Source organism: Dermacentor andersoni, chromosome 11, assembly GCF_023375885.2.
Source record: "Dermacentor andersoni chromosome 11, qqDerAnde1_hic_scaffold, whole genome shotgun sequence".
Lineage (NCBI taxonomy): Eukaryota > Metazoa > Arthropoda > Arachnida > Ixodida > Ixodidae > Dermacentor > Dermacentor andersoni.
In genome coordinates this window covers 103,061,724-103,075,281 of record NC_092824.1, presented here as the reverse complement: position 1 = coordinate 103,075,281, position 13,558 = coordinate 103,061,724, and the positions used below count along the sequence as shown (strand labels likewise).

The 13,558-nt window shown below is 43.7% G+C and overlaps 1 protein-coding gene across 6 annotated transcripts in view; it reads right to left on the bottom strand.

The window, feature by feature from the left end:
- LOC126538991 (F-BAR domain only protein 2) overlaps window positions 1-13,558 on the bottom strand; it is an 86,183-nt gene that overhangs the window by 59,229 nt on the left and 13,396 nt on the right. For all 6 annotated transcript variants that reach the window (XM_055075242.2, XM_055075243.2, XM_055075244.2 and 3 more), the window contains exons 2-4: window positions 9,865-9,956; window positions 5,274-5,448; window positions 1,272-1,484 (exon numbers count right to left, since the gene is read on the bottom strand). In XM_055075242.2, coding sequence (XP_054931217.1) covers window positions 1,272-1,484; window positions 5,274-5,448; window positions 9,865-9,956 — 480 coding nt within the window. The remainder of the gene's footprint in view (window positions 1-1,271; window positions 1,485-5,273; window positions 5,449-9,864; window positions 9,957-13,558) is intronic.

The window sequence follows — 13,558 nt, the reverse complement described above, 5'->3', positions numbered from 1 at the left end:
TAAAAACAATGGCGCCTTTCCCATCTTTGTATGCTTCACCGCCTAACCCGACTGTATTGCGGCGACGCTAACTGTAAAGGCAAATACTGCCAAGTGGTTCAACAGAGCACAAGCATGGTACTAAAGCTAGATTTAGTACGCTCCAGTTAAAATGTTGATGTCACAGCACATTTGCAACTCTTTATGGGCAAATATGTGTCCGCACATTTTTCTGCCTTTTGTTCAATTCATTCGCTTTCCACAGGCGGCGATCCACAGGCCGCGACGGCCTTGGAGTAATCGGCGATTCGTAGGCCGCTCAAAGAACGGCTGTTTCTGGCTATTCTTCATAGATGGTAGCTGATTGCAGGCTATTTTCTAGTTTCTTTGGGTGCCACACACTAAATGAACATATTTGTCTACACTTTCAGCAGGAATTGTTTGTAAAGCATTGGAAAGCTTCCGGCTTGCCAGACTCCTCTCTGTTGTTGTAGCCGTTGCAACTAGAGTGCCAGGCTCTAAAATAAGCGTACAGGCATGTGGGACCACTTTTTTCACCACACACCACCGTAAACTGAAGCAGAACCATTCATTGCTGTGATTAGTTTTCAAGGGCCAAGTTCAAAAGTCCAAGAGGCATTCCGAGTGCAAAAGCACAAAAGTGCACTTCGCCTTCACGCATGTTTTGATCTCTTTTACGCTCACTTTCTAGTTGGTTTACTGCAACAGATACAGAAGCCTTTTGCAAAAATATAAACCAGACATTTTGTAAATACAATGTCTGTAGCAGATTTCAGTGTAATTTCCTTACAATGCAGACCACTCTCAACAAACCAGGAAAATGTGCCGCGGAACACCAGGTGCAGCAGAGTGCCGAATGGGCGGAAGGGGTTAATTCAAGCCACCGTATAATCCGACCAGTTTCGACTGTCCTGTCAGGATCTAATTAACAGAAGTTGGCGGACTTTTAACTGCACATTATCACAGAGGCACGTGTTCAATACCCAGTGGCGAAGGCAAGCAGAAGATTGTTTTTCTTCGCCTTATGGCAAAGATCACAGTGAAGCTGTGCATGATGTAGTGGGCCGATGGTAGTCGACGTAACACAAAAGACGGACTGACGGGTGCATGGACACTGCAAAGCTAGTTTCAAACTTCCAATCACCGAAGCAGTAGAAAGAAGGCAAAGGCAGAAGTAAGGCAGACCATAACAAGGGATCTTACAACTGAGGAAATCGTGAATCATGGAGAACAGTGTCAGGACGAAGGCGGTCTTCGCCACCACCCCTCACCTTGCGAGCCTTGGCCTCTGCCTTGTCTAGGTCCTTGGGTGAGGACTCCCTCCTGAGCTTCTCCAGCTCGAGGCACCGGGCAGCATAGGCCTCGCGGGCCTTGGCCAAAGCCCCCGTCGTCTGCTGCAGGCCCTGCACCACCTCTAGCGTTGGCGCCTCCTCCTCCTTCACCTGCTTGTGCCGCCGGTGCTGCTCCTCGCAGTAGCGCTGCACCTGCACATGGTGGTCGGCATCCATTCTCTTAGGGCACTGATTCAAAACTCAACTGCCCACTGACGCAAACTTCAAAAAATGGTCAAGGATCAATCAATGACAACAAAGAACGTAATAAGTGGGTGCTATGCTTAACACCTTCACTATTACTCGGGTAACAGTCACAGCAGTTATTTCCCCTGCGCAGGCCTTTCCTGCACTGCGCAAGTGACATCCTTGCTAGAAATCAATGGAGAAAAAAATTGTTGCTTCTGGTTAATGCGGCCTCTGTCTATACGAAGTTTGCCCATGTGGCGACAGAAGCGGCGACCTCTCTGGCTTTTCACAGCTCAAAAGTTTCCCCTATCATAACAAACCTCAGGCTAGCACACTTAGACTTCTGCAAACGTGTTCGTATCACACTCCTCGGTCCCTAACAGGATAGACCCTGACCACTCACAGTTGTGCCCCAAATCTGGTCATGACTCATGCTCTTTTGAACACTTGCTCTGGCTGTGCCCAGCCTTTAACGCCTCTCCACCCATCACGAAAGAACAATGGGAGGAATCCCTCAAGAGCAGCAATTTCCACACATTCAACTCCAGGCTGTCCGGAGGGCCCACGACATTACGGTGGGACTTCGTCTCCCGGTCCCATCGTGGGTGGAGCCACCAATTTGATCTTGGGGAGCCTTCTGCTCATCTAGATCTCATTCCCCCAGGATTCAAAGTTCTTGCCATGTCATGTCTGGTTTTATGCGTCGTGGCACCATCTCACTGCACCTTGGCAAAATTTTCAAGGAACACAACTTCCTGGCGACTCACCGGTGGGTCACGATGTACCAGAGGAATATTACAAGTTACCCACAGTGTGACATCACAGGTATGGAGACTTGAATATGTGCTGCCGTAGTGAACGTGTTAACAAGACATTAGAAAGTAACAACCTTCAGTCCTGTTCAATTCAGTGTAGCTGCCATCAGAATTAACCCAAACATTCAAGATGAATTCCTACAGCCTCATTTCCATCAAACACAGGTTGGAAGGAGCAAACACCGAATAATCATAAGGAACCCTCACCAAGCAAGCAGTTCCAAGGCACCCCAACCAGAAATCTCCGCAGGACGAATGAAAAGGCTTGCAGCGTGATTACCATCCTAATCAATTTGTTATCTGTGCTTGTGGTGTTGTTCATAACATCCTACTATCGTGTGGAAGATTGCATATTGGACAAAATAACGCCTGCCTTAACGAAAGGTTACGCCAGCACAACAATTTAAATACCAAGTCGACAGGGACTGTTTCAATACCATTTCAGAAACGTCGCAACGCTTGTTTCATTTCAAGAAAATACGTAGTTTACGAGAAAATTGCATCTGAAGAGTCCGAATACCTTTTTCGAAATTCAAATCTCTCGCCACCCAATCGGGGGAGTGGCGAGTTGCACATGCCATCACCATCTTTGCTGCTGTCGGTAAGTAAAACAGCACCCGAGAGACGGTGGTGCCGAGCCAAGATAGAGCGGTGGATTAGTCACTGCAGCTGCTTTTTGGTCAAGTGACGTAGACCATTTGGGTATCCGCAACATCACATGGAAGTTGAATTCTCTGCTAAATGCAGTTTGTGAGTTTCCTGAGCCAGCAAAACCAGCACAGCACTACGCAATAACGGAACTACCGAAACGCAAAAGCGTGGGCAGCGCAGAGTCGAGTGAAAACGAAACCTTTCGACCACTCGCATCGTGGTGAACGACAATTTCAATTAGTTCTTTTTTCAAAAAATGAAATATAAGTGGACAAGTAGCATTTTATTTCACCTTATCATACAATGCAAGGATGTACTTTGCAACGAGTGATTGAGTACTAGTGGTGGAATGTAACTGAGGAGTGCTTTTGTCATCGGGCAAGTGCTTGAATGTCCCGGGGGAGTCTCTAAGCATGTCCTGCATTTACCTCAATTTCTCGATTGTTAAGGCTCTGTTCGCGATAATATCGATGCCTTAGAGATTCACAAACAGTAATCTGTTGCTTTAGCTTGGCTTAATATTTGCCTTTAGTGCTGCTTTAAAGGACACACCTTTATCCCATCTGTCAGCACATTGTGGTTCATGTGGGTGTAAACCACTTTGTGAACAAACGCATCATATTCAGGCACATGGATCAAAAAGCAAGCAACATCACTGAAGCTCTCCACATAAAGAAAAACCATGAACACTGCATTTCCATCCCATCTATCAACCTGCACAATTGTGAACTCAGCCTCCTCGAAAGATGTGGCAAATATCAGTAGCATGAGTATGTGTGCATAGACGGATTGTTTACATTGTCATGCAGTAGTGGCATAGTGTCATGCAGTATAGCCTGGGCCAATAGTTTGAGTTAGACATTTGGAAACAAGGAAAGGCAATATCATTCTTGGTGTCTTTCCTGGTTTCTCAAGAGTGAACTACCTGATGGTGGGGAAAGTTTTCAGTGTTTCGGGCAAAAATATTTAAGCACTTCTTCAGTTTGCCCTCATTTCTGAGGGCAATCAGGATGTTTGAGGAAGGAACTATCTATAGGAAATCTTCAGTTTACAGGAGTGACGCCAGCCACCCACCATGGAGCGCAATAAGGGGACACCACAGGTCTTATAAAAGACAAGTCGTGCGGACACCAACTGTATGTTTCCACCAGAACCAAACATGTACAACCAAGGTTGGTTGTTCCACACACGGTTAACCATTACTGCTGGGTAGATCAGAAGTAAAAGGAAGTGAAGACAGAAAGTTTGTAAGTGAGAGAGAAAGATGAAGGTTGGAGAGAGAGCAACAGGAAAAGACAACCGCCTATTTCCCCCTGGTGGGCAAGTCCAGGGGTGCCGTCTACGTGAAGCCGAGGCCAAAGGGACGTGTTGCCTCCACCGAGGGGCCTTAAAGGTACGAACACTCAGCATCGATTCAACCCCCAGGATCCCCTTTTCCCCAGACACAGCTAAGCTGCCAAGGTTAGACGTGGGAGTGTCCTACTCTTGTGTGCTCAGGTACATGGTGCCGCAACACACCAAATGCCTGCTGAAGTAGGCGCCCCTGCAAGTTTAGTTTGCAGTGAATTATAGAGAGTCTGGATATTATATATGCATACTTATATGCAGTGCATAATATATATATATATATATATATATATATATATATATATATATATATATATATATATATATATATATATATATATATATATATATATATATATATTATTTATTAAAATTTTCAGTGATGTCCACAGTATCACGTTGCACTGGCGGTGTTTTTGATGCGTTCGTTTCTTCTTGTGCAATTGCAGATTGAAATGCGCCAAAAGTCTCAACGCACTGGCTTGTCCGAAAGAATGGGTATTCTAGCCACTTGTCGGCGCCTGCGTCCATGGTGTAATGGTTTTAATATCAGGCTTGTGTGCTAGAAATTGTGAGTTCGAATTCGGCCGTGAGATAATATTGTCGTCTGACGTTGTTATTGTTGAAAATGATGAGTTTGCTAAGTCACAAACCCGTTTGAAGCCAAATGGGTGAAGTTTAGGCAAATCCATGTACTAACCGTCAATCCCACGCCAACTGAATCACCCTGCTTGCTTGCAGCTCCTACAGAGACTAGCGCCACAGTTCCCTCTAGTAATTATTGTACGAAACTCTATGCTCGAAATGGCAAACTCATAAACTATTTTGCTGCACCGTTCCTAGATGCACCATCCTGTTAAACGCGTTTGGCGTTAGAGGCCAGATACGTATGAAAAAGTGCCTGAAACTCGGCAAGTCGCTTTAAAAGGAATACATGTACCTCCCGGACCAGGTCCTGCAGTTGTGCCACCATCTGTGCATGGAGTGAAGAGAGCTTCTCGGAGGTAGAGCGCAGCACCCCCCATAGGGGGCCGAAGGTGCCCGTCGAGCAGGAGCCAGCTGCCTGGCGGGCAAGCTTCGACAGCAGCTTCGAGTGGGACTCCTCCACCAGGGACCTGCGCAAGAGTGTGGCCTTTCATGGGAGGGCACTTACTCTATCCCCCAAAGACTGACTCTCACGAGTTCTGTTGACCAGCCCCAACACAATACCTCTACATAGACCACTACCACTATGTCTGAACGTAAGACTGGTCGTGGTGGTAACAGAGGTTAGTGGACCTCTGAATTAGTTGCCGGAGAAGAAGCGTGGCTATCTGATAAAACGTTCGAGTGGTTCCTACGGTGCTCCGACTCGGTTTACAGTGATGTGAAGCCTTCTCAAGGTTAGAGTCATAGAAAGCCTGCCCAAGCTGAACTTTCAGCTGCTCCGAGGGTAACTGGAGAAGCCACGTGGCCGGAGTTCTGTAGGATCTCGATAGTTTTCCCAGCACAAAGGTGAGAACGCCTCCGAGCACACTGAGCTGGAGTGTTAGTCTGAATGAACCAGGCAAATGTTTTCCAAGCACCTAATTACCACCAGGCAAATGCAAAATGCGATAGCACAGTGCTCTAGGTGCTCAAAAGCAACCATTAAATGTGCTGTCAGCCATGGGCAGAAGCGGGTCTGTATGGACTGCAATACATAAAAAGCATGTGGCATTCTTCCACACATTCTCATCCTCTATGTAATCCGTTTGTTACTCACTTTTTGCTTGTCTCATGGCAACTGGCCCATCATGCATGTGCAAGCTGCACTAGTTTGCATACACTTGCATTGCATGGCAATGAAATCTTGTTGGAGGTCAGCGTTTCATATTTGTCTTGTCAGTACTTGCATTTTTCATTGTACTCTGGTCTACTGAAAACACTACCATGTCTTCTGCTCAGAGTAGTGCAAGCAGCCAAAACAGAGAGGTTTAATCAGCAGATATACATTTCATCACTACCACTTATACAGACCAGGAGAACATAACATGATGTTCATGGCAACACCCTGCAATGCTATGTTCAATCAAACTGCCGTGGGCCTCTTACAGCATTATATAGCTAAATACTCTTATATGCTGGCACAAATGCTTTTGCAGTGGTGCAGTTTGTAGAAATAGAATTTTCTCCAACAAGAAGAATTGCACAACTGAAGAACATTTCAGCACTGGTGCTTGTTTTTTCATACCACTATGAAATGATAATGATAATGCTAAGATGTACATGTACCTGCAATAACTTACTGATGAAGAGTAGTCTGCATTTGGCCTGCTTTGTAGGCATCGCAACCAGAATTTGCTTGATTGATTCATTCTGTCACTGAAGCTTAAAGGACATGCTGCTGGATTAGCTTGTTCATACTCAAACACTCTAAGACGACGAAACAGAATCTGGCACAAAAAATGCAACAAATTGCTTGATTGAATGGTTGATTGATTGAGCAATTTATTATGTGTCCATTCAATTTTTGACCCCCGGGATCACCTAACATGCACCCAAAGCTTGGTACACAATGTTTATGCATTCTGTTGCCATCAAGAAAGCGCTCAGGGAAGTCATGATTCACGCCTACTGCCTCTTGTTGAGCAACAGAATGCTATAGCCACTGAGCCACAGTGACAAGATATGAATTTGCGAGCTGAAAAAGCCGCAGAGATTGAAAATAATTGGTTAAAAATGCTCTTGTTCAGTGAATGCAACAACTCCAAGCCTATTGAAGCATACTTCCTGTTGCTGGACAAGCAATGAGAGGCATGCAGTGAAACAGAATAACTGGCTGGATAAGCTATGTGAGTCATGCACAGATGGAGTAGTAACACGTCACTGTCAGATAGCAGATGTGTCCGCCACAGTGCATTACCCACAACTGCAATAAAACCTGTCAGAGAGTCCACCCCTATGTGCTGACACGCATCACACTTGTCTGACAGGATGTCACTCTCTTGCACCCAGTTATGTTGCTTCAATGCAGCAAAGGTTCAAAGGTCAATTGCATCCATTTTTTTACAAGTGCAAAAAATTCATGTGCTTTCCAGAAGGTTGAAACTTAACAAAATGGGACAGAAAAATGTATTATGTTTGACAATGTTAACAAAGTTTTCATTTTTATTAATGGCAATAGCTGGCGGAAAAAAAGAAAGAAGCAACATCAGTATCTCTGAATAAGATGGCAAAACAACTGAATTGAATTAGGTTACGATTGAAAAGCAAGACTAACAGATGGGACCACAAGAAAGCGAGACAGATGACAGACAGCATTTTAATACAAATAATGACCTTGTTGGGCCTTTGATAAATGCAGTGTTTATAAGTGTGGTGCCTTTCACCTTTTCTTTTTCGATGCCACCATCTTTTTCCATTGTGCTGAACACGTTAAGAGTTAAGCAACTAACAGTACCTCATATTTTCTTTTTTTCTCTTTTAATACATCTGTCTGAAACATCGCAGCAAGTGTTACGGTGCACCCAAAACAGAGAACAGCTTTTGCACTGCACACAAAAGTAAGAAAGGTTGTTGCTCCAAGTAACTATTCCCAAGCTCCGCCACACGAACACCCTCTCCCCAGTAGTATTAACAGCCTTCTTGTCCACCACACACCATGCCCACTTGTCTACGACTGGCACATACAAAAACACGCAGACTCACTTCCCAGACAAAGCGGCCACCACTCCCAATAAGCAATCACTGCACTTCCCGGTCAACCCAGCAGCTCCAATCGCCAGCCCCCTTTCAGAAGCAATTGCATTGTTTCAGATGGCCCATTGTTCTTGCAGCCACCACACGTCAAAGGCCATTGGGCAGACAAAGAAACGAAAACGAAACTTCTGAATGGAAGTACACGGCAATGCAAGAGGGAAGGAGGCCGTGCTCAAAGATAATAATCAGGCAGTGACGGAGGATGGACAGCCCGGCAGGGAGAACAAACAGGCCTGCTGAAATGGCCCGGTAGCTTTGAAGCACTCTGCTACTGCAACTGTAAGGCTTGAGGATGTGCATTAAAGAGGCTCTCTGCAGGGCCTCTCGTTGACATGGCTAGTTCTTCGGTTCCCCTGCCAAACACTGTCTTTTATGTTCCTTCATAGTAAACACACACTTGTCCTGGCTCGGTACAGCACATCCAGTACTCACAGTACTTAGCTAGTCTTGAGAAACAGTACTTTGTTCATTTCCATTTTTGCACTGGTTAACCCAATGAAGCAACTCCCGCTTGTACTCAACATTATCAAGCAAATACACCGTTAGCGGCTTTCATAATCAACACTGGCCAAGTGCACGTCACAATGCCATAAAGACCACGAGATGTTGCATAGAACTGAATTACAGAAACTAAAGAACATAGAATGGAGCTCCTTTGAATCTATAGCAACACAAGGATGTGTAGCCGCATCTTCAAGAGGAAAGATGATCAGTACTGAAACAACCAATGAATTAATGGCAGGAAGCGGGTGCTTTTGTTCAGAGGCAGTCATTAATCATTGATTTTACCTAAACTAAAGATAAAACAGAAGTAGAAAAAAGAAAATATGTGCAGTGAGTGGGTACAGCAATTACAACCAGGCATACATCGCACTGCATGCAACTAGGGGAGGCATAGGTTTGATCCTTTCCAACAACATTCGTCTTCTCTTGCATTTTCCATCATTCTTAACAAAATGACAAGATTACCTCCTGCGCTTTCTATCAATCTAAACAAAAGTTTAAAATTAATGACACCCTTTGACAAAAGAAACCCCTTCAGTGCCACTGTATGTTCCCTGAAGCGTGCATTGTTGATGACACCACCCCCCTTTTGGTTCTCAAGTTAATCCCTCACTGACACACTTCCTGTATTCTTTAGAGCAAGCAGCAAAAATCTGATGAAGGGTAGTGCCAGAACCGACTAAATAACTGGAACAAAAATGTGTCGCGGTTCGCAGAGCAGTGCAGGAGCAATCTGGATGAGCAAGCTGAGTTGCAAGCTGAACAAGAAACCAAAAGAATGTCGCTCATGGCCAAGGGTTGCAGTTTCTGGTGCGCTACAAATGACAAAAGGACAGGGAAGAAGCCAAAAAGGTGGCAAGGGACAATTTATGGCTCTTCATAACTCTGACAACAAAAAGGTCTCAAAGCAAGTCTGCAGTATAAGAGGCTTAAGAAACCACAATTTTTTCATGCACATGAAACTCTTTAACATGGAAGCACTTCATAGAAACTCTCAAAACAGGTGTTTTCCAAGCCAGCATCCAGTAATGTTCAACATGTTTCCCAACCTTCAACAGACAACATCATGGGAGTCCCTTCTGCTTACCGGCATTACAAGGAGCAAGTTTCCCTTTGGGACATGCTTTGCAAACGCCCGCAGGCTTTTCTAAGATCGTCACATGGCTTCAAGAGTTATTATCGTAGCTTAATAGCCAGCTCAGTGTAACGCAGCAAGAAAATTTCTTTTTCCGTTCATACTCCAAACAATAACAGGACCTTAGTGAAGGCAATACTGTTACACTGACTAGAAAGGAAAGCTGTCTTACCTCTCGCGGAAGAACTCCGCCAAGTCTTTGGCTGCGAGATAGCCATATTTCATGTTATGGTAGAGCACATCAAAGCCATTGTTCTTTTCTCCCTGCAGAAAAAAAGAATGAAGCATGAGCATGTGACAACATGGCACCATGAAGCCAATGCCTCTTTGCAATAATCCCATGAGGACCATATCCTTTAGAACATGGGTCTGTATCTTCAGTCATTTCCAAAGATGATACCTGCTACACTCACCAGACCATCAATCGCAGCGTCTTGCTGGAGTGGACAGCAAGAACTACATTTACTGTTTTGGTCAAAGAATTGTGTAAACATAATATGTGCGAAAAAGTGAATTGAGCATGATAAATCTTCATTTTGACCTTGAATGTGGCTTTGTTGGCTGCACAAAGCAGAACACTATTCCACATCAAGGACAGCTAGATCTTGTTCACCATTATTTCTGGTCATGAAGAAAAGTACCGTGCCAAAAAGAAGGAAAAAAATACTATTTGAGTGAAAGTTTGCTAGTATAATAACTAATTAATTAGTAATTGTTTATATGAACTATGAAATAAATATGTGTGATTCCAGCCAATCATAAATGCTACTGTGAGCTTTCGTTAAATTTCCTGCAGTTAAATAATAATTCTGAGGTACCAAATTCAGCTTGTAAAAGACGATACGGTGGGATGTGGGGCTAATTGCTTCAATGCATTTTCACAATAGTTGCTGGGTGCATTCACAGCTCTAAAAAGGAACAACCTGATCATTTTCAAGTCGAACTGTTCTGTAATTAAATCCCTACCATGACATTCAACAATTGAAACCAAGCTAGTTTAGGTTATTGGTCCCAAGTGTGTTGTGTTTCATCAACTGAAAAACAAAAAGGACATTTAGCTTGGCTGATGCAGACAAACGATGTATCCCCTCTACAACAATTTCCCAACCATGCTAAGCTCAACTACTTTAGCCAATCAGTGAACAATGAAATGATTCATCATGCATAATGTGGTGGCAAATTTCAATTTTGCACAATATAATCTGCCTGTAGTAAAGAAATAGTATACACATCCAACCTTACAATTAGTGGAGAATATAGCAAATGTTTGTCAACAGGGCAGGATGAACATGAAGGCCGTAACATAAAACACAAGTGAGAAAGCATGCATGCAAAATATTGCAACATATGTTTTTCTGGGGTTTTACATGCCAAAACCACAATCGGATTATGAGGCAAACCGTAGTGGGACTCCGGATGAATTTTGACCACCTGGGATTCTCTAACATGCACTCAATAAATGGTACACAGGCGTATTTGCATTTCACCACATCAAAATCCGACCGCCACAGCCAAGACTTGATTCCATGAGCTCATGTTTAGCAGTAGGTGAGTGCGAATAGAGATTTTGAGACCGAATCGAATATGAATAGAAAAATGCAAGAAGTGAATCAAATAGAATCAAATGTAGAATAGTTTTTGAATAGTTTTCGAACAAGTTAGCAAGTTCCTGTCATTACATAGTACTACGTTAAGCATTGTTCATTAAAAGCACAAAGGGAGCATTAGGAACGAACAATAGTTTCTTCACATGTACAGGACTCTTCAGAGAGTACGAATGATCGCTGTATTGCCTGTAAGGTATATATTGTAAGTGACATAACCTGCTCCACTATGCGAGTTCTTTGGTTTTATGCCTATACTATGCCCAGTGGGGTGAACATTTACTGTACTTTTGCTCCGATGTTATGTTTAATTGGGTGCAGTTGACGTCATTAAATATTTGAAATGTATTAGAAAAATATCTACATATACAAATTAAATTAAATTATGGGGTTTTACGTGCCAAAACCACTTTCTGATTATGAGGCACGCCATAGTGGAGGACTCCGGAAATTTGGACCACCTGGGGTTCCTTAACATGCACCTAAATCTAAGTACACCGGTGTTTTCGCATTTCGCCCCCATCGAAATGCTGCCGCCGTGGCCGGGATTCGATCCCACGACCTCGTGCTCAGCAGCCCAACACCATAGCCATTGAGCAACCACAGCGGGTAGATTTACAAATAATGACTATTCAGTTCGAAAACCGAATTGAATAGGACACTATTCGATTCATTATTCTAAAGTTTTGAATATCTGCATACCCCTACTCAGCAGCATAACACCAAAGCCACTAAGCAACCAGGGCGGGTACACTACAACGTATGCCCAGGAAACACACTCAGCACCAAATTTCCGAATGACGTTAATAGGTGCACACAGGCACACTTAATAGCCAGAACAAATCTGCATTCACTATTTTTTTCGCTCTCTTATGAGGCAGCATGGCCTCGTAGAGCGCCAATGCCAATCACGACACAGTTTCAAGTTCACTATGATGGAATAAATGAAATGAAGGGTATGAATCGAACTTTGCTTAAAGTGCCTACCAGCTAAAATGAGAGTTGAACACAGGTGAACAATTTCACAATGAAAAACAATATTCTGGTATTTTTAGTGGTTAAACATTTGATGTAGCTTACAGCTCAGCGTCAGGCTTAGTTGTACAAAGAGGCACAGTTAAGCAGCCCAAGTGAAAAAATTCCAACCAATCCCATAATATAATCACATCTTCATTTATATACCACAAGTTATGTTGAATACCCTATGTTTTAATCAGACAAGGTAAGCCAGTCAAAAAAGCAAATCAAACCTGTGACAAAAAACAACTAGGCCTTAAATGTACATGTTACACAACCTATTAAAAACAATTTGCTTTCAAACGAAGTTTACTCAAGCTAATTAACTGGATGCCATACACTTGCATAATGGCCAGTGAGCCACTGAATCAGAATTCCAACATTGAAGTTATGTCGTACCTTAAATGGAGACCTCAATTAAACTTATTTAACTACCATGAAATTTACACAGCCCTACGTGCAAGGCACATAAACTGCCAATCAACTCAGTACCGTTGAAATGTCATACTCCTTCAAACATGAGGCAATTAGATTCCTTCAAATGCGAGGCAATTACCTTCCTTCCACTAGCACTCTTCCAAACGGTTGTTCTATGAAGCCTCAGAAATGCAAAGCTCCGTCGCGCACGCATACCAACGAAACGCTTTGCTGAAGACACAAGAAAGCCTTGGCAGTGTATTGGAAGCGTACCGGTAATACAGAACACGCAGCATGCTCCAAAAGGGGGCACTGTAACCTACGTGCCGAGTGCCTCCCCATCCCTTTGCATATGCGGCGTCTCAAAAAGAAGCAAAAAGACAGGCCTAATAAAAATTATAACAAAGAAGACAGCCTCTGAAACTCGAGAAAAGGGAGGCATGCCGTACACATAAGATGGAAGAAGGAACCGTAAGGTAATCTTCTCCCCGCCCCCACACCCCTTCCGCCAAGGCCGCAGCTGGCTTACGTCCAAGGAAGCCGCACACGCAATCCTGAATCTCATGCGCGTGCAAACGAGAGAAACGCCCATGCCTGCTATACTATATGCCTGCAGTTTCAAAAGTCTGACAGCTGGGTGGTTGGTTCAACATAAAAGGATATTGGCAGGAAAATTTTGAGCTTCATGTTCATGCAGCCGTCTGCTGTGTAATTATGATGCGAAGACTAAAATGCTCGAGAACACAACAATCATTACGTTGCCTTTTGAAGCAACCAGTTCAAGATGAGTGAAAAGTGGAGCGTGGTTTCAGACGTCAAGATGGAGAG